Source organism: Xenopus laevis, chromosome 3S (assembly GCF_017654675.1).
Source record: "Xenopus laevis strain J_2021 chromosome 3S, Xenopus_laevis_v10.1, whole genome shotgun sequence".
Lineage (NCBI taxonomy): Eukaryota > Metazoa > Chordata > Amphibia > Anura > Pipidae > Xenopus > Xenopus laevis.
This window is the reverse complement of record NC_054376.1, coordinates 122,425,623-122,447,329: the sequence shown is the minus strand read 5'-3', so window position 1 is coordinate 122,447,329 and position 21,707 is coordinate 122,425,623. Positions and strand designations below refer to the sequence as shown.

The following is a 21,707-nucleotide window of genomic DNA, read 5'->3' as shown; positions in this document are numbered from 1 at the left end:
CAAAAGATTGTAATTTTTTTTAGGGTACCCGGCTTCCCCCCTACATTTCCTAACATATGGCACATAAACTATACACTGGGCTCATGTGTAGGGCATAATAACAACTCTATTTTATTTTATTAAGGTTCCCCGGGCTTGTGTAATGTACTGTATTTGCTGCAACATATACGTCCATTGAAATTTAACTTCCCGTCGTATGCAAATTATCCAACGCTAGAGCAACTTCGCTTGCTGAATTAACACTAGCAAAACTTTGCCATCGTTGGACGCCCTGGACGCAACTTTGCATTTTAGTGAATTTGTTTTGTCCTGGCAAATTTTCGCCTGGCGAAGTGTGGCGATGTGAGCAAAGCCATCGTTGGCGAATTTTTGGAGGTTAGTGAATTTGCCCATATTTTGCCGCTGGGTTTCGTACGTTAATCCAAACATTTTGGGTTTTCCGCCGATTTCACAAAAGAATTCTGACTTTTCGGACGCCAAATTCCGATTTTTCCTGTGACAACGTGAAAAAGTTGCAGTTTTCATGCGACAATCTGAAAAAGTCGCAGTTTTTCCAGATGCGACTTTTTTCCTGTTTTTATAATAATAAATAAGGTTTGGTCAGCTTTTGATAAATAACCCCCTTAATGTAAAATTAATTTGGGGAACAGCAGAAGTACAATAAAACCTTCTTGTGTTTTATTTTGTATCCCAGTAACACAGAGGGAATTTTTCACTTCTTCCATCAGTTGAGATATAGTTTCTATTAATGTGTCTGTGTAAATCCCTCTGTTGTATCTTTTCAGCTTTTATAAAGAAAATTGCATTGGACATAGATGGGTAATTGTTCGGAGCTGGTTTTGAAGTGGTTTCCCATGTAAGAGTCAGGCTGTGAGAGCAGAATCCCCCCTGTGACTGGGTGAAGGATGCGGGACAATGTCAGCCTTTGTTTTGTATTTGCCGACATCCTCAGCGCTGCTTCTCATATCCTTTGTGTGCCGTGGGCTCATTACTCTTCTGTGTTTCACTCATTGTCTGCACTTGCCAGTGTGACTCACAACAGCCTCTAATTTTCTATGTTCAGTTATATCTATTAATTCTACTGGATTTTAAGGTTAAATGCACCTTATTGTCATTTTAGTTCATTTTTGAACAGTGAAAAAACTACCCAATTTTTCAGTAGTTTCAGGCATTTTTGCCATTTGTCTCTATTCGTAACCTTGTTCTGTTTGACTCTCCTTATCCAGATGCATCATGGTCCTTCCTATCTGTCACATTGTTTCTTATGCCACACATTTATGGGGTGCCATTTGTCCCAAATACATTCTGTATACAAAACTATCCCTAATACACAGAATTAATGTCTCTCGTTAAATATAAATATTTGTGACCATACACAGATAAAAAAATATACAAAAGACTTATTTCTATTAAAGAATGAGAACAAAATCTGGTTAGTGCACAAAAGGATGTCATTATATCATGAACTCCATTCTGTCACACAAATGTATAACCTCCATGTAATGGACACACTTATGAGCAAAGTTACTTACAGAATGTATTATGTAAAAAAAACTTGGACATAATATCTCAACTGACCCGTTTTTAAGGGACAGTCCCTCTTTTGACAGCTCAACCTGTAGTCCCTCATTTGTACTGGAAAGTCCAGTTTTTCTCTGCACTGAACAGCCAGAAAAAGAAACAATGATTCAAACTTAATTGGCTTTTGGCAGAGAGCCCAGAACAGCCACAGCAGCTGATAAGATACTTTTGTAACAATTTCGAGATAAGCAAATAAGTAATTGTAACAATATAAGATAACAGGTCCCTTGGGAAATGTTAGGCAAAGGGCACACCTGGATATTCGCCTTTTCTTTGGGGGCGACTAATCTACCCAAACTGCTTCCCCGTGTCTTCCGTCTGCTTCGATTTCCGAAGTCGCCCCAAGGTTCCTCACGAGTAAACTTCGGGCGACTTCGGAAATCGAAGCGCCGCGAGTGTATTGGCGCAGGCGTTTTTTCATTGAAGCAGACGGAAGACACAGGGAAGCAGTTCAGGGAGATTAGTCGCCGCAAAGAAGAGGCGATTAGTCGTCGGGCGACTAAATCTCCCCGAATCTCCAGGTATGCCCTTACCCTTAGACTCACAGCTTAAAGGGGAATTCACCTTCATTAGCAAAACTGTAATAACTGAAAAAAAAAACAAGAAATATGTTCAAACTTTTATAACCTGCCAAATTTTGTAAAATAAACATGGCAATTAGGGGGTGTGGACACAAAAATATGCGTGCTCAGAAAAATGTCGCCGTGCTATGCACACCAACTTTTTTGTCCCTCTTTTTATTTCCATAATGTTGGGGTGTATGCCCCACCACAGTGCTGGGCCACGCTGGGCAGGCGCCCTAGGCAGGCGCCCTAGGCAGGCGCGGCGCCTGCGTGAATTCGCATACGCGAATTTGAGCTCCCGTCCGCGAATTGAAGTTTGCACATATGCACAGAAGAGCAAAGAAGCAAGGAAAAAATGCAGAGTCGGGCAGAGAAGGGAACCGGACTTGGGGTAGGCGGCAGAGGAGGTACGTGCCTGGCGCCCTCCCAGCTTTTCGCCACCGAAAACCTGCCGAGTTCATTTACAAGTCAATGGCAGAGATCTGTTAAACCATCTGAATATGTAAATTGCCTCCCTGACATTCGAGTTATTTTCGGAGGAAAAACTCGATTCGGATTCGATTCACATTTTTCGGGTCGGGACTATGCGATTGAATATTATAGATGTTCACATTTTTTCTTAAATAACCTCCCATTCAAGTTGAGCGTATATTCAAATGTATTAGAGTAACAAAAAAAATTCACATAAATTCGAAACTTGACCTTTGATAAATCTGCCCAGTTATGTGTATCATTCTAGCCCAGGGGTGCCCAGACTTTGTTTTGCTGGGATTTTCTCTTTGTGCCGCTCTTCTCCCTTCCCTTCTCTTTGTGCCGCTCTTCTCCCTTCCCTTCTCTTTGTGCCGTTCGTCTCCCCTCTTATCCTTTTGTGATGCTCTTCTCTCTTCCCTTTGTTTCGCTCGTCTCCCCTCTCTTCCCTTTGTGATGATCTTTTCCCTTCTCATTGTGCTGCTCTTCTCCCTTCCCTTAGTGCCGCTCTTCTTCCTTCCCTTCTCTTTGTGCCGTTCTTCTCCCTTCCCTTTGTGCCATTCATTTCCCCTCTTATCCTTTTGTGATGCTCTTCTCCCTTCCCTTTGTGCCGCTCGTCTCCCCTCTCCCCTCTCTTCTCCCTTCCGTTTGTGCCGCTGGTCTCCCCTCTCTTCCCTTTGTGCTGCTCTTCTCCCTTCCCTTCAGTTTGTGCCACTCGTCTCCCCTCTCTACCCTTCATGTCGATCTTCTCCATTCCCTTTGTGCCGCTGGTCTCCCCTCTCTTCCCTTCATGCCGCTCTTCACTCTTTCCTTCTCTTTGTGCCGCCCTTCTCCCCTCTCTTCCCTTCATTCGGCTCTTCTCCTTTCCCTTCTCTTTGTGCAGCTCACCTCCCTTCCCTTTCTGCTCCTCGTCTCCCCTCTCTTCCCTTTGTGCCGTTAGTGCCCCTCCCTTTGTTCTGTGCTGCTCATCTCCTTCGTTCCTCTTCTTCAAGTCAGTGATGCCGGGCCCCAGATTGTGGTCTACCAGGAACAGTAACGCGATCTACTGGTAGACCGTGATCGACGTCGTGGGCACCTCTGTTCTAGCCCAATTCTTTTTTAAAGTTTTGTTCTCACATGTGCTTGGAAGTGCCTGTAGCTGATTTAATAATGAAAGTTGAAGGGATAAATGGGTGGAATTCTATGTGAACACAGAACACACTCTGCGAAGTTGCATGATGAACTTGGATGGAAAAAACGAAACACAGCAATGCGCACAATATGGGGAATAAAATGTTGTTTTACGATTGCTGTAGGGCATGGAAACATGCAAGAATAAGCATGAGAGCAAAGAGGCGGTGGCTTAAATGCTTCATCAGTTTTCATAATTAAAATGCAATACACAAAATAATAATGATATGACACCCTGCAAAATATTTCCCTATATATGGTGCTTATTGGTGCCAGTTGTGCCATGGTCAATTGTGATTTATTATAAGAAATAATATTCCCACCCAGGGGCGATCCTGGCCCCTCCGCCGCCTGAGGCAGCAGCAGTTGCTGCTGCCCCCCCTCCCCCTAAAATTTGCTCTTAAAGTACCAGGAGCAGCATTTTTGCTGCCCCTGGTACCTAGCGGGGCGCTGCCGCCTGAGGCGACGGCCTCAACTTGCCTCATTGGCGAAGCACCCCTGTTCCCACCCCTCTGTTTCCCTCAGAGTTCTCCAACATGCAAATGGTCTTTTTATTATCAAGATTATAACAATGCATGTGGCCTTTGGAGTTTGATAAAGTATAATGTGGAAACGCTGGCAATACTGAAGCTGCAAGTGACACATTAACACTCTTGGAAGCTAAGGAAAGTAAAGAAAACTAATGCATCCTATATTTTCATTGAACAAACAGAAAGAATTTATTATTGCCCCGGAGACAACTGCAAGAAAAGCAAAAAGTGCAAAATTACTCCCCATAGTACAAAGATTAGTGCAAATATTTGCCTCCTGGTTTTTGCACGTCGCACATTGCCCCATAATGATAAATGAACACTAAAGTGTCCCCTTATATCACCACACCTAAAGAGATGTTGCTTTTGCTAAGGAAAAGGATTTTGAGAAGAAGAGGATATGAGAAAAGAAATGGGAACTAAAATAGAATGTCCGGCCACAAGCGGAAAATCAGAACATAATAGCAGATGTGACCTAATGCCTCTTACTGGCTAACTTGGTCCCTTTCCACTATGGATGTGTCTGCTCTTTTACCCTCTTCCTTCATCCGGACAATTCACAGACACACATCAGGGATCCGGCTGGGTTTCTGCATTGGCGGAAGTCTCCCTCTGGGCCCTCTGTATCCGCAATGAAATGTTTGGTTTTAACTGCTGAGAGTTGGGTTCTAGGCAGAGTAACACCCATTGATGTCATTGTAATGCTTGCCAATATCAAACAGTACTGTAAGGTGTTGTTCTTTGTAAGCAATAAGTCTGTGTGTTAAACACTTTACACTGTTGCTCAGCTAACATTTACTGACATTCACCAAAAGCTAATATTATAGATGACTGGTTAACCCTGTTATTATCCCCACTGTAGGCACCATCTCTCCCTACTATACCTGCTATCCCACAGCCACACTCCCTTCCCAGAGACTATTATCCACTGTTACTATAGGCACCATCTCTCCCTACTATACCTGCTATCCCACAGTCACACTCCCTTCCCAGAGACTATTATCCACTGTTACTATAGGCACCATCTCTCCCTACTATACCTGCTATCCCACAGTCACACTCCCTTCCCAGAGACTATTATCCACTGTTACTATAGACACCATCTCTCCCTACTATACCTGCTATCCCACAGTCACACTCCCTTCCCAGAGACTATTATCCCACTGTTACTATAGACACCATCTCTCCCTACTATACCTGCTATCCCACAGTCACACTCCCTTCCCAAAGACTATTATCCACTGTTACTATAGGCACCATCTCTCCCTACTATACCTGCTATCCCACAGTCACACTCCCTTCCCAGAGACTATTATCCACTGTTACTATAGACACCATCTCTCCCTACTATACCTGCTATCCCACAGTCACACTCCCTTCCCAGAGACTATTATCCCACTGTTACTATAGACACCATTTCTCCCTACTATACCTGCTATCCCACAGTCACACTCCCTTCCCAGAGACTATTATCCACTGTTACTATAGGCACCATCTCTCCCTACTATACCTGCTATCCCACAGTCACACGCCCTTCCCAGAGACTATTATCCACTGTTACTATAGACACCATCTCTCCCTACTATACCTGCTATCCCACAGTCACACTCCCTTCCCAGAGATTATTATCCCACTGTTACTATAGGCACCATCTCTCCCTACTATACCTGCTATCTCACAGTCACACTCCCTTCCCAGAGACTATTATCCACTGTTACTATAGGCACCATCTCTCCCTACTATACCTGCTATCCCACAGTCACACTCCCTTCCCAGAGACTATTATCCACTGTTACTATAGGCACCATCTCTCCCTACTATACCTGCTATCCCACAGTCACACTCCCTTCCCAGAGACTATTATCCACTGTTTCTATAGACACCATCTCTCCCTACTATACCTGCTATCCCACAGTCACACTCCCTTCCCAGAGACTATTATCCACTGTTACTATAGACACCATCTCTCCCTACTATACCTGCTATTCCACAGTCACACTTCCTTCCCAGAGACTATTATCCTACTGTTACTATAGACACCATCTCTCCCTACTATACCTGCTATTCCACAGTCACACTCCCTTCCCAGAGACTATTATCCTACTGCTATCCCACAGTCACACTCCCTTCCCAGAGACTATTATCCACTGTTACTATAGGCACCATCTCTCCCTACTATACCTGCTATCCCACATTCACACTCCCTTCCCAGAGACTATTATCCACTGTTACTATAGACACCATCTCTCCCTACTATACCTGCTATCCCACAGTCACACTCCCTTCCCAGAGACTATTATCCACTGTTACTATAGACACCATCTCTCCCTACTATACCTGCTATTCCACAGTCACACTCCCTTCCCAGAGATTATTATCCTACTGTTACTATAGGCACCATCTCTCCCTACTATACCTGCTATCCCACAGTCACACTCCCTTCCCAGAGACTATTATCCTACTGTTACTATAGACACCATCTCTCCCTACTATACCTGCTATGCCACAGTCACACTCCCTTCCCAGAGACTATTATCCACTGTTACTATAGGCACCATCTCTCCCTACTATACCTGCTATCCCACAGTCACACTCCCTTCCCAGAGACTATTATCCTACTGTTACTATAGACACCATTTCTCCCTACTATACCTGCTATCCCACAGTCACACTCCCTTCCCAGAGACTATTATCCCACTGTTACTATAGGCACCATCTCTCCCTACTATACTTGCTATCCCACAGTCACACTCCCTTCCCAAAGACTATTTTCCACTGTTACTATAGACACCATCTCTCCCTACTATACCTGCTATCCCACAGTCACACTCCCTTCCCAGAGACTATTATCCCACTGTTACTATAGACACCATCTCTCCCTACTATACCTGCTATCCCACAGTCACACTCCCTTCCCAGAGACTATTATCCCACTGTTACTATAGACACCATCTCTCCCTACTATACCTGCTATCCCACAGTCACACTCCCTTCCCAGAGACTATTATCCCACTGTTACTATAGACACCATCTCTCCCTACTATACCTGCTATCCCACAGTCACACTCCCTTCCCAGAGACTATTATCCCACTGTTACTATAGGCACCATCTCTCCCTACTATACCTGCTATCCCACAGTCACACTCCCTTCCCAGAGACTATTATCCCACTGTTACTATAGACACCATCTCTCCCTACTATACCTGCTATCCCACAGTCACACTCCCTTCCCAGAGACTATTATCCCACTGTTACTATAGGCACCATCTCTCCCTACTATACCTGCTATCCCACAGTCACACTCCCTTCCCAGAGACTATTATCCCACTGTTGCTATAGACACCATCTCTCCCTACTATACCTGCTATCCCATAGACACAGTTTGCAGAGACTATTGGTATAATTACAACTATGACATTCTATGTTCATTCAGGAGATGCTCATATAAATCAGTAAATATATCTCAGTATAAATATATATCTATGAAGATACTCTACAAGAAGTAGTTCATATAAAAAGAATAATTTATTCATGTGCTAATAAGTCAATCAGTTTATTGGGGGTTACTGGAAATGACATTCATTTATTTAAAGAAAAAAAAACAGGGAACTACAAATCTTACACAGACTTCAGTTCGGGGGAACAAATGACTGAATCAAAAAAATCCCACATCCTCCCTCATATGAGTTATGAATTAATCTATTTATTTTCCACTTACAGCATTAGACTGTGGGGGCGCACGCCTCCTTACACCCACGGAGCAAAGAGAGGAGATTGCACACACAAATAACCTTCAAACAACCTGCTAGCAAAGAACTGACAGGTAAGTTACATTATAAGCGGTTATACAATTGTCAGATAATTATGGTCAGGTGCTCCAATTTAGAGGGGCTTTCTATAAAAGGAGAGCATAATTAAATAACATGAAATCCTGAGGACATTTTTAATATAAATTAATCAAACATTTTCAATGGTTTTAAATAGATTTGTATAAGTAATCAGTAATGTAATTAGATATTACTGGGCCCCACGGCAAATAGTTTTTTAGGCTCCAAAAATGTTTTGAGGTTGACTTGTATTTCCAATATTTATTGAAGCTGTATATGAATTCGGTCCTCATGGGGCCGCTATACCTCCTAGGTCCCCCCTGCAGCTGCAGGGTCTGCTTCCTCTATAGTTAGGCCTCTGTAAGTAATTTCAATTAAAAATCAATCATGTGAATGATGGGGCCAGGAAAACCAGGTGTAGCACATTAGTATAAGGGCATAGTGTGAAGTCACAAAAAAAACTGTGCATGCCTTTAACTGGCCTTTTTTTGCGAACCAGAATGAGTAATTCAGGGAATACAAATAAAAAAAGCTAGAGATTATAATAATATGTAATATGTATCAGGTGCAGTTCCACAAAAAAGTTGGGCTCGGCCCTGCTGCCTCTTGTAAATTTGTGCAGTTGCATCTGCCGACGTAGAGGAACCCTAGAGTTACCACCACCTCTTAACCAGGTGGTAGCTCAAGGTATAATGGGTAAAACACTGCATATTGAGTAAAAAAAAACAAAACTATAGCGATTGCGATAAAATAGCATTAAATAACCCCGTAAACAGAGCAAAAATATTCCTCTGTAGTACAGCATGTATACATCAGACATACAAATGCTGACCAATACTGGAGGTAAAGAGGGCCTTACACACAGGGCTGGATTTAAAGAGCCTGCACTGCTAGGCCCCCACCACTACTCACACCCAACCCCCCCCGCCTCTCGCAAACCCAACCTTACCCACCGCTTGCACCCATCCCCACCACTCACATTTCTCTCACCTCCTCTGTCTGCTGCTTCTGGCCAAGCATGATCCATTCCATTGGGGACTAGGAGGGCTGTCAAAATCTCCCACCCAGTCTACTGTAAAGATGCTGCCAGCAGGTGGCATGCCGCCCCCTAACGTTTGCCACCCTAGGCCCAGCCAGAGAGTGTAAAACGGTCTGTGACGTCCCATGACCTTCCTCTAGGATCAGCAACCTATATAGTAACATAGTAACATAGTTTGGGGGAAGTGGCCATAAGGGTGTGGGTGGTGGATCCCAAGTTAAGGTGTCCATACATGGGAAGATTATCTGCCCATGTGTGGGGGCTTCCGACATGTCCCCCTGATCAATATCAGACCAAAAATCGGCCAGATATCGTTCGGGCGAGTTCGATTTTTTCTTCAATCCAGGACGTCATCAGTTAGTTGATGCAGTCCTGTGACCCGTCGGTGCCCATTCGCATCATTGTAATCCGATTGAACGTTAGGATCAACCTGATATCGCCCAGCCGTTAGTGGGCATTTCGGGTTAAGATCCAGAGCGGATCTAATAGTGTATGGCCACCTTTACAGTACTGATACAACATTTTCTTTGTTTTTATGAAGATTGTCAATGGGTACAGGCTACATGGCTAAGCTCCATGACTTCCAGCAGCTTATTTTTGTGGTCCTGCAATCCTTGGCAAAATTAATATTTTTAGGTCCATTTCTGTGTCTTGACTCTCAGCAGATCCACCCAACTCATTTCCCATGTATACCCCATGGCCGATAAAAGCTGCCAGCAGACCCAGACCGTGGACTGCATCTGTTCGTTGATCTAGTTCCGCGATCCGCCCGCTCATTATTATCCGATACGTGGGCCCTAAGGACCACGATCGAATCAGCCCAATATTGCCCACCTCAAGGTGGGCATATTGGGGAGAGATGCACTCTTGGCAAAATCACCCAAACAAGTGGATCTCTATGTGTATGACCACCTTCAGAACATTCATTTTGCAAAAAAAAAAACAGTATCTGGGTCAGGGTGGAAATCCACTTTAAATCCCTGCACGGGGGCTCCATAGACTTCCCAGATCACCATAGACTTATTTGTATGACATATTTCTAAGGCTCAGTCTGGAAAATGAGTTAACAGCTTACTGCATGGAAAAAGTTGTCCGCTTCTGGCTCAATAACTCATCTTCCATAAAGTACAAACAGTGTCTAAAGACCAGCAGCAATAGATGTCGGTACACAATGTGCCCTGACTGGCCAGAGGCTGGTGCCGTCTCCTTACAGGGACAAATATTTTTCTATGCAGTAACTCAGTTTTGCAAAGATGGGAACTTTCCAGTGATTAAAATCCAAGTGAAAAAATAAGTACTGTCCATGGAATACAGAGACATTTGTCTAGCATGGCAGTACATAATGGAATAAATAGATATATAGATAAATGTCAGGTACATTCTTACAGTTATAATACATTAGAGCCATGAACATCCTGTAAATTATATTATTACATATGACTCGTAAAGGTGTTGTTCACCTTCTAACACTTTTTTCAGTTCAGTTGCTTTCAGACAGTTCACCAGAAATAGACTTTTTCCAATTACTTTCTATTTTCTATTTGCAACTGTTTTTCTAATATTGAAGTTAAAAATGTAATTTTTAATCTTTCTGAAGCAGCTCTGGGAGGTGGGGGAGGGTCGCAGACTCTGTAAAACTCCACTATAAAACCTGTAGAAGTCAATGGCAGATGGTCCCATTTAAAATTGAAACATGTTTTTTACATTCAAGATTCTCAATAGTTTCGGGCTGTTTGCACAGATAAATTCTAGTTTTTCGACAGTTGGATAAAGTCATACGATTCCAATTGATGCTCATTTTTGTTGCAATGTTTTTTTTTTTCAAGCAGTTTTATTGGTAAATTAAGTGGATTCGAGTTTGGTTGAATTTTTTTTTTAGAGAATGTGGCTCAAGGGTAAAAACGTTGGGAATCCCTTCTCTAGCGTATTAAAGTACTAACTTTATTCCCACTGGTCCCTGCTCTTCTTTGGATCCTCGAGAAAGCAAGGTACAATGGTGGTGCAGCAGAGCATTAGATAGAACCCTGAGACAGTGGCATGGGAATACTGGCCTGGGAATAAAAAAAACTTAGGGTTTTCCAAATCCTTTAAACATTCACCTTATTTCATTGTTATTGACTTTTGTAGGAGAACATTTCACTTTACTAAAGGAGTTTTATGAAATCCACCATAGACAGCACAAAGACAATATTTTGGTTTCCAACCTATTATATACTACGAAAACACAATATAATGACTAAGTCTTATATATATTTTTGCAGGCTATCTTCCACCAGAAAGGAAATGGACTGCAGAGAGGGAGTCCTTTGGCTTTGGCATTGTTGACCTCATACCCACCTACTTGCCAGCTACTGGCTACTGGGAGAGCATTAGCAAGAACCACCTGGCCTGCAAGGATGAACAGCACCTATCAGGAGTACTTGAACCCCAGGAAGATTTTGGAACATTATAAGTATGTCAAGGAAAATCTCAAGAAGGAAGACTCATCACGTTATGCGATCTCCATCATCTTCATCATTATCTGCTGCATTATTATCCTGGAGAACTTGCTTGTACTCACTTCAGTCTTGCGGAACAAGAAGTTCCATTCTGCCATGTTCTTTTTTATTGGGAACTTGGCATTTTCGGATCTCCTCACCGGCTGTGCCTACATTGCCAACATTTTGTTGTCAGGGGATATGACCTTTACTCTCACTCCTGTGGAGTGGTTTATTCGCGAGGGCACGGCTTTCACAACTCTCTGCGCTTCTGTTTTAAGTCTGCTGGCTATAGCCATTGAACGGAAGGTTGCCATCATGCAGGTTGAAGTCTACAGCAGCGACAGGAACTGTAGGATGGTCCTTTTAATTGCTGCTTGTTGGATCATCTCAATTGTTATTGGAGGACTGCCTATTTTGGGTTGGAATTGCATCTTCAATATGGAGCAGTGTTCGACAGTTCTTCCTCTATACTCCAAAAAGTATATTCTCTTTGTTGTCACAATTTTTACTATCATACTTCTAACCATAGTAATATTATATGTTCAGATATATTATATTGTCAAGTCCAGCCATGGAGAAGTGGCTGCCCCACAGACACTGGCCCTTCTGAAAACAGTGACTATTGTCCTTGGAGTTTTCATAATATGCTGGTTGCCGGCATTTATCATCCTCCTTCTGGATGTCTCTTGCAAAGTAAAATCATGCGCAATACTTTATAAAGCCAATTACTTTTTTGGGGTGGCCACTTTAAACTCTGCCTTGAACCCAATCATTTATACCCTAAGAAGCAAAGACATGAGGAAGGAGTTTTTAAGAGTGCTTTGTTGTTTCAATTATTTCCAGAGAAACAGGACTCCTGACAAGTGTATGCTCAAACTACGCAGTTCGAGCTCCCTGGAGCGTTGCTCACAAAAACACGACTTGCCTACATCCCCAATTATGAAGGACTGTACAACATTTGTTTGATGAAGAGCTGTCTCATGTTTAGGGATGAATAGTGTAAAGGTACTGCATATGGTTTGGGTGGAAGCAAAATGACAGAAACAGTGGCAGTAACTATGTTACTGGCACCCACTGCCAAATATTTGTAGGGACCTTCCTTTTCCCCAAATCTTGGGGAAACTAAACTCTTTAGTACACATATATTGAATATATGCATCAGTCAAGACCCCAAGTTGGGCCATTTATGATCTTGATGCCTTGAAGATACTGGGTCTGCTGTTGCCAACAAAGAGATATCTTTCAGATCCCATTGCCATAAGAAAATGATCCTTGTATTTTTACTAGGAATGGACCAAATATAAGGTTCAGCTTGGGTGTGTCCTATCACTTTTGCAGGATTTGGGTTGTCCAAGTGTTGAACTGAACCAAATATGAACCCTCATATGACTTTAAAGCTCTGGATGAAAAAATGCAACAATATATTGTTCACACAAGATGAGACTCAGAAGTTTGATTTATCAGAAGTTTGAATATAGGTTTCAGATTTGGCTGATTTTTTGGAGGGTTCAATATCCAAAAAAAAAAATAATGAATTTAGTTGCATCCCTAATCTTTTCACATATTCTTTATTTCTATCTACATGTACAGTTTATACACCAGCATTTCTCAGTTTAGGATGTAGAATGAAATAATTCAAAGCTTTTTATTGTTTTTGCGCAAGAATGAGATAAAGTGATCGTGAGCAAAAGCTGCATTATACAATTCATGGGGTTTTGCACAAATTCACTTGGATTTATTCATGAAAATGACTTAAAAAGCACTTCATTTGTAGATTATTTGATATCGGTGGGAATTAAACATTAGCCAATATGCCCTTAAGGATAAAGTAATAAACGAGTAAGTACACGTTTGGTAACATTTTCTGTTTGCCTTCACCAACTGCTCAAGAGACATAGATGACAGGAATGTGAAACCTTAAAACTCTCAACAAAAAATGTGTAAATAGAACAAAGGCTCTTGCACAGACTGTTGCACTTTTTAACAATTTTGTAAGAGAATTATGATTTGATTCAAAAGCCAGCAATTTTTCACTATTTTCACTATTTACCAGATGAAATCTGTCTTCTGTTTGGTGAATTTTGTGTTGCTCCTCAGTAGAGTATCTTGTGACATTCATTAGTATTTATGTGACAGCTTCCATACCTTTGCAGTAATACGATATATGAAATTTGGATGCCACCTCAAGCATCGTGTTTACCAGTGAACTTAGCTCAGAGGTTGCCAAGGTTGTTTGGGATATTCTTAGGCTCATGCCACATGTAATGTTTCTCCACCAGGGAATTTCAGCTGGAGGTGGCAAGCAGTTCACCCAGTGTCTCCAGTCATTTAGATGAATGTCACTGCTTGTGACAATGGTTGTTGGCCTCTTTTTGCCCAATTTCACCCCATAAAGGAGAGGTGACAGGAGACTTCCATTTAGGTCAATAATAGGAGGCATGGGGCTGGGATATAGATGTTTTTTGCAGACTGAAATATGCAGGTAGAGAAAAATTGCTTATGCTACTGGTCTCATAACTATGAGCTTAGGGAATCCTGACAAATTGTTAAAGTTTTAGGAACAGTTCAGTGTAAAAATAAAAAAAAATGTTTTTGCTATAGTTAGCCAAAAATGTAATGTATAATTTCTTTAAAGTGAGGTGTTTGATCCTTTCCATTCTGCACGGCCAACCAGCCATATTGCCAAAACATTATTGAACAAAGAACAATAAACACGCACAGTTATGGGATCTGTTATCCAGAAACCCATTATCCAGAAAGCTCACGGGAAGGCCATCTCCCATAGACTCCATTTTATCGAAATCATTTACTTTGTAATAATAAAACCGTTCCTTGTACTTGCTCCCAACTAAAATATAACTAATTCTTATTTGATGCAAAACCAGCCTATTGTGTTTATTTAATGTTTATATGATTTCTTAGTAGACTTAAAGGAGAAACAAACCTGTTACCAAAAAAACCCCTACCCCCACTCCACTTAGACCCCCCTCCCCCACCCTAGCTGCCCCCCCGGGGAAATGCCCCTAACTTTTTACTTACCCCTCAGTACAGAGTCACAACATCGGAGTTCACAGCAGCCATCTTCCGGGTCTTCGTGTCTTCTTCTGGAGCTTTGACAATTTCTGTCCATTTCGGCGCATGCGCAGTTGTCGCAAACTGGTAAATTTCTCCAACTGCACATGTGCCGCTTCGCCGTTCTCCATCTCAGCTTAACGAAGACCCGGAAGATGGCTGGGGCGAAATCGGATGCTGTGACTCTGCACCAAGGGGTAAGTAAAAAGTTAGGGGCATTTCCCCAGGGGTGCAGCTAGACTGGTGGGGAGGGAGGGGGGGTCTACGTGGGTTGGGGGTAGGGCTGTTTTTTGGTAAAAGGTTTGTTTCTTCTTTAAAGGTATAAAGAATCAAATTACAGAAAGATTCGTTATCCTGAAAACCTGAGAATTCTGGACAACAGGTCTCATACCTGTATATACAAATGCATGAATAAATGGTACAAAATCTTAGGAATAGCATTAGTTTCCCATTATTTACATCATTTATTTTTCCTTTTTGAGAAAAGATGTTAAAATAAGCATGCTCTCGCATCATTGCTATTTACTGAGAATGTTAGGAATGACATTGAAGTCTATCTAAATATCTGGCACCGTGGGCCCCTATTTACCCAAGCCCTTGGCTGAAGCACAATTATAGATCAGTTTTGAGATCTTAGCTTGATTCTCCACTAACTAAAAAAAAAAAAAAAAATAGTTTTGTTTATCATGGATCGACCTAAAGTATATTATGACCTGACCCTTTTGCTTCCTGTGGGAATATTCCCATGCCTCAAGGAAGTGAATCTGCAAGGGACAAAAACACGCTATAATAAACAAATACTTACCAAATCTGCTCCTGATGCTCCTAAATCTACTTTTTAAATAAGTTTATTTGAAAAAAGCATTAACCCTCTTTCACTATGGCCAGAGAAACTGCACCCAAGGGAGCCCTGTGGTTCATGGCTAATCATAGCTACACCACAAGTTTTTGAATTGGTACTTTAACTTTTCTTTACCCAGCTGCCCCCCAAAGGCTTTCAACCGACAGATGCAGTTTTAGTGTACTCAGTAGCAGCGGGGCACAGATGAGCATGAGTATTTTATCACGGCAGGCTCAGGAAGGACACAAAAGACCCTGAAAACATTGTGAAACTGATTTAATCAGAAGCACTTTATCCAAATCATCTGCCTCATTTGCATTCTATTTCTAAATCAGTATTACTAGGAAGAAAAACTTTGTAATAAATCTCACTTGCATGTATGTCTCAGATAGTATCAGCCTTATGTTTTTGCAAATCACTGACTAAGGGACTGAAAAGCTCTTGGAAGCCAAATTATTGGGGTCAGGCACCAAAGGCTGCTTGGCACATTGTAACTGAGAGGGGCTGCAGAGGGCATGGAAATCAATAGAAATGTGAAAGGTACAGGTTTATAAATCCGGAGTTGCTTTGAGTTATCCATGCATGCAGCTTGCCCATTATAAATGTGTTAGCCATGTGGGTACAAAGTGCTGAGTAGTCGAATAAGTAGCTTGGCCTCAAAAAAAAAAACCCATAGACTTGTAAGCTGGGCTCATACACGCTTTTCTCTTGTACTGGAATAGGCAGAGAATCTCTAGAAACATAGGACTGCTTTGGAATTGGATAATACCAGTATTACAGAAATGTGGGTGTCTTGTTACTAATGGAGGCACTGATGGCTTTTTTGTCTCTGTAAGGAACATATAGTATTCCAAAAGATAGTTTCAGGATTCGTCAGACAATCAGTATTTATTTCTGTGTCAGTGGCTATAACAGAACATGCTGACAACATGAAAGTCTTCCCTATGCACAAAGCTCTAAGCTATAATGCTGAGGAGAAAACCAGTATATTGTAACATACATAGGTATATAAGTAACACTTCTGCTTGATAATAGACAGAGGAGTCTTAGTGTAAAGCACAGTTAATGAGATGTTTTTACCTGTTGCCCATACTAACCACTCCAGTCTGATTCTCTTTCACCCATTAAACAAGGAGGTTATTTCTCTGGTCATTGGACGTCTCTGTTTTCTTCTTTCGTAAGGAAATGATATTGTACGAACAATGTGACAGGTAAATATCTGGTGCTGGTTATAGTTTATACATGGAACAGACAGGTGTGTGCTCATGCCAGTATTACAAATGGTACGCTGTATCACATTTCAATAGCATTTTATGGTACTAATATTTCAGTGTCTCTATGGTACTCTGCTAACACATATATGTTGTATAATAAAGGTGGACATACAAGGGGGCTTGGTTTGGCTCAAGTTGCGGCTATATCTTGCAGTTTCAAGAGATGATCCTGCCATCAGTCTATCCAGACAGATAATCTTTGTTGCCATTGCCTCCTGACACTTCCGCTGCCATTGTTAGCCCATTGGCCGAAAGATCATAGTGCAATGTCCCCATCAACGTGCTTAAAGAACCAGTAACACCAAAAAATTAAATTGTTTTAAAGGTATGACCAGTAATGTAACTAGAGGGGGGCGGCCCTGGTGCGGGACATGCAGCCGGGCCCCCGCCCCCCTCCGTACGTGATTTTCAGCCCGGATTTCAGAGGCGCGCGAGCTGCAAGGGGGCTCTGAGGGGGTGCGGGCCCTGACCCGCTCTCACCCCCTGCTCCCCCGGTAGTTCCGCCACTGGGTATGACAATATAATGTAGTGTTGCCCTGTGCTGGTAAAACTGATGTGTTTGCTTCAGATACTCTACTATAGTTTATATAAACAAGCTGCTGTGTAGCCATGGGAGCAGCCATTCAAGCACAGGATACACAGTAGATAACAGATAAGTACTACTATAGTTTATATAAACAAGCTGCTGTGTAGCCATGGGGGCAGCCATTCAAGCACAGGATACACAGTAGATAACAGATAAGTACTACTATAGTTTATATAAACAAACTGCTGGGACAGCCATTCAAGCAAAGGATATACAGTAGATAACCGATAAGGTCTGAAGAATCCCATTGTATTCTACAGAGCTTATCTGTTATCTGCTGTATATCCTGTGCTTGAATGGCTGCCCCCATGGCTACACAGCAGCTTGTTTATATAAACTATAGTAGTACTTATCTGTTATCTACTGTGTATACTGTGCTTGAATGGCTGCCCCCATGGCTACACAGCAGCTTGTTTATATAAACTATAGTAGTACTTATCTGTTATCTACTGTGTATCCTGTGCTTGAATGGCTGCCCCCATGGCTACACAGCAGCTTGTTTATATAAACTATAGTAGTACTTATCTGTTATCTACTGTGTATCCTGTGCTTGAATGGCTGCCCCATGGCTACACAGCAGCTTGTTTATATAAACTATAGTAGTACTTATCTGTTATCTACTGTGTATCCTGTGCTTGAATGGCTGCCCCCATGGCTACACAGCAGCTTGTTTATATAAACTATAGTAGAGTTTCTGGATCAAACACACCAGTCGTAGCAGCACAGGGCAACACTACTTTATATTGTCATTACTTTTTTGGAGTTACTGTTCCTTTAAAATATCCAGTATGTGTCAATTAGACTTAGGAATTAGCCCTTGTCTGACCACCTCAATTCACATTACATTAAGGTTATTATTGTGTCCATGCATTTAGGTCTAAGTTAAACTGTCATCCTGGATGCAATGACCAGCAAAACCTGTATATGGGGGGGGGGGTGTATAATAAATTGTGTTTTTTGGGTGTGTTTTTGTATTTTTAAATAGCTCATTCAAAATACACTACAACTTTCTATTTTGTGAAAATGTTATGCGTCCATATATGGTGCAGCAATATGTGTGTTATTTGTACTGTGTATAAATGTCTTCATAGACAAAGTATTAAACTTTTGCTTTTTGTAAATCCACAGAGTAATATGCGTTATTTATCACCGAAGATGAGCGGGGTGCTTATAAACAAAATACAAAGATACACGGGGTGGGAGCAAAAAAGAGCTGTGCTTTGCAAATCTGCCTATTGGTACATAGGACAAAAAAGAGTTTCTAGCTGTTAAAGACCTTACCTGTAGTACTGGAAATATGCTGTCTGTCTATTGGCAGTTTCCTCTTTTCTACAAAGAAGAACAGGAAATATGCTAAATATGTTTTTACAAGAAATAATTCGATATACACACTGACAATGTCGGGAAAATGCACAAATTGCCCTTACCTAATATTACTGGCCTGATAGGGGGGCAGTGATGTCATGGGGTGGACTGATGACTTCATGGGCAGATTAGGGGTAGGGAAGGGGTATATTGGGGGAAGGGTCAGTAAGCTTACATGGCTGATGCATGCTCATGCGTGAATTGCTGCCATGGAATTTTGTCAGTAGTAAGGGAAGTATAGTCATTAGTTTCAGTCAGTAGTAAGGGAAGTATAGTTATTAGTTTCAGTCAGTAGTAAGGGAAGTATAGTTATTAGTTTCAGTCAGTAGTAAGGGAAATATAGTCATTAGTTTCAGTCAGTAGTAAGGGAAGTATAGTTATTAGTTTCAGTCAGTAGTAAGGGAAGTATAGTCATTAGTTTCAGTCAGTAGTAAGGGAAGTATAGTTATTAGTTTCAGTCAGTAGTAAGGGAAATATAGTCATTAGTTTCAGTCAGTAGTAAGGGAAGTATAGTTATTAGTTTCAGTCAGTAGTAAGGGAAGTATAGTTATTATGATCAGTAAGTAGTAAGGGAAGTATAGTCATTAGTTTCAGTCAGTAGTAAGGGAAGTATAGTTATTATGATCAGTGAGTAGTAAGGGAAGTATAGTTATGATCAGTAAGTAGTAAGGGAAGTATAGTCATTAGTTTCAGTCAGTAGTAATGGAAGTATAGTTATTAAGTTCAGTTGGTAGTAAGGGAAGTATAGTTAATAGTTTCAGTCAGTAGTAAGGGAAGTATAGTTAATAGTTTCAGTCAGTAGTAAGGGAAGTATAGTTATTACATTCAGTAAGTGGTAAGGGAAGTATAGTTATTACATTCAGTAAGTGGTAAGGGAAGTATAGTTATTACATTCAGTAAGTGGTAAGGGAAGTATAGTTATTAAGGTCAGTCAGAACAGAATCCCTGAACTTAACAGGATGACTATGCATCCCCTTTACAATTGATGAGATCCAGGAATGACCAAGAAAAGCCACACAGAGGGTTATTTATCAAAATATGAATTTTTCAGATTATTTTATTAAAAAAAGACTAGAATTCACGATTTGACCTTATTTATTATTAAAAAAAAGCACAATGTAATCGGATAGGGAAAAACTCTATAAAATATATTTTTTCAGGCTTTTCCCCCCGAAAAGTCCTAATTATTTGGAATTTTGTCTGAAAAAGTCAGATTTTCGGGCTAATGCCAGCGAAGACCACAGAAACTTTCACATAGTATAGCGACCTCTCCCATTGACTTACAGTATATACAACCTTGGCAGGTCTGAGATTTAGTATTTTTGAACTCAGACTTTTTCCATCCTTCCAGCCTTTGGATGTTTCTTTAACTGCAGTTACTTGTGTGTCTCTGGGCACGCACAATTCTACTTCCTGGGAGTCTTGTCAGGGTCAGGATTAACAAAATCAGACTAAATTCTAATTAAAGAGGGATGTTGTAACAGTGTTCCTCCACATAATAAATAGCCCCTGTCAATGTAAGCAGATGGTTTTCTGGTTTGCTGTGACTCATTCTCTTTACACGTCTGGAACTGCGGCCATCAGCATAATAATATGTTTGTAATTGCTAAATTAATTTAGCAATTACCTAAACTCAGCAGAGCATGCAGTGCAGCACAGATAGAGGAAACACTGGGATAAGAAAAGCTGTTGTTGCTCTCTCACGAGTCTCACAGGCGATCTCTAATTCACGGCACCAACCACATTGTGACAGACTGACATTTACAGGTAGATTTATTAAAATTCATAAATACATTCCTGACCCTTTTCACTTTTTTTCTCCAGGGAACATTGTTGTAATGCTATTGATGACATTGATGAAAAAACATTGCCTAGCATGATCAGTATTTTCACTTGGAGCATCGCTTCTCGGCATACTTGAAACAAATGTCTGAAACACACATTTTTGTACAAATAAAGGTGGGGAAAAAAAACAGTTGCACTAAATATCTAGGAAATCTGCTAAACTTGAATTCAAATTTGCAACTTTTTTGGTCAAACTTGAAGCATGGTAAATATGTGAATTTCAAAAGTTGAAACGTTGGTAAAAAAGTGCACAGTTTGATGCTGATCTAGTAGCCCATGGCAACCAATGAACAAGTTGCATTTACTGGTAAGATGTTCGGATACAAGCAAGTCAAGGGTTGGGTTGATGATGGCTGTTACTTTCCTGGTCTAGCTGGCAAAAAACAGCCAGGGCCAGGGCACACGCTGCTGTTTCGGGAGATTATTCGCCCAGCGACAAATCACTTCATCGAGCGACTAATCTCCCTGAATTGCCTTCCTGCCGGCTAGAATGTAAATCGCCGGTGGGTCGGATTGATTAGGCTTTCCGAAGTCACCAGAAGTTCCCTCACTTTATGCGACTTCTGAAAACGAAGAAAAATCGATTTGTCGCTGGGCGACTAATCTCCCGAAATAGCAGTGTGACCTTACCCTCACACATTTAACCACAATGTACTTGCAGGTAGGTTTGTAACCCCTTGTTGTTCTGCCTCCAACCTGCCACCGATCTGTTTCCCACTCCACCCTGCCCATTACCACTTTCACCCTGTCTCGTCACTAATTCGGCATCGTCTGGTAAGGGTAGGGTTGCCACCTTTTCTAGAAGAAAATACTGGCATTCCTATATATTTATCTTTTTTCCCTATTAATAACATTGGGATCAACCATCATTTTTACCAGCCAAGCTGGTAAAATACAGGCCAGGTGGCAACCAAAGGGTGGCAACCCTACTTATAGAAAGGAAACCTATAGAAAGTAGCGGCAGGCCATTAGTGATGAGTGAATCTGTCCAGTTTTGCTTCACTACTGGTCGTATATGGATCAATAAAATTGTGCAAAAATAAGATTTCTGCTGGCCAAACCACC

General features: G+C 41.5%; 1 protein-coding gene across 1 annotated transcript in view; it reads left to right on the top strand.

Moving 5' to 3' along the window:
• Nucleotides 1–14,452, top strand: part of s1pr2.S (sphingosine-1-phosphate receptor 2 S homeolog) — a 39,550-nt gene extending 25,098 nt beyond the window's left edge. Inside the window, exons 2-3 of the mRNA XM_018256278.2 lie at nucleotides 8,034–8,136; nucleotides 11,441–14,452. Of these exons, the coding sequence (XP_018111767.1) occupies nucleotides 11,576–12,625 (1,050 nt within the window). The 5' untranslated portion in view covers nucleotides 8,034–8,136; nucleotides 11,441–11,575 and the 3' untranslated portion in view covers nucleotides 12,626–14,452. The remainder of the gene's footprint in view (nucleotides 1–8,033; nucleotides 8,137–11,440) is intronic.
• Nucleotides 14,453–21,707: the final 7,255 nt, after the last annotated feature.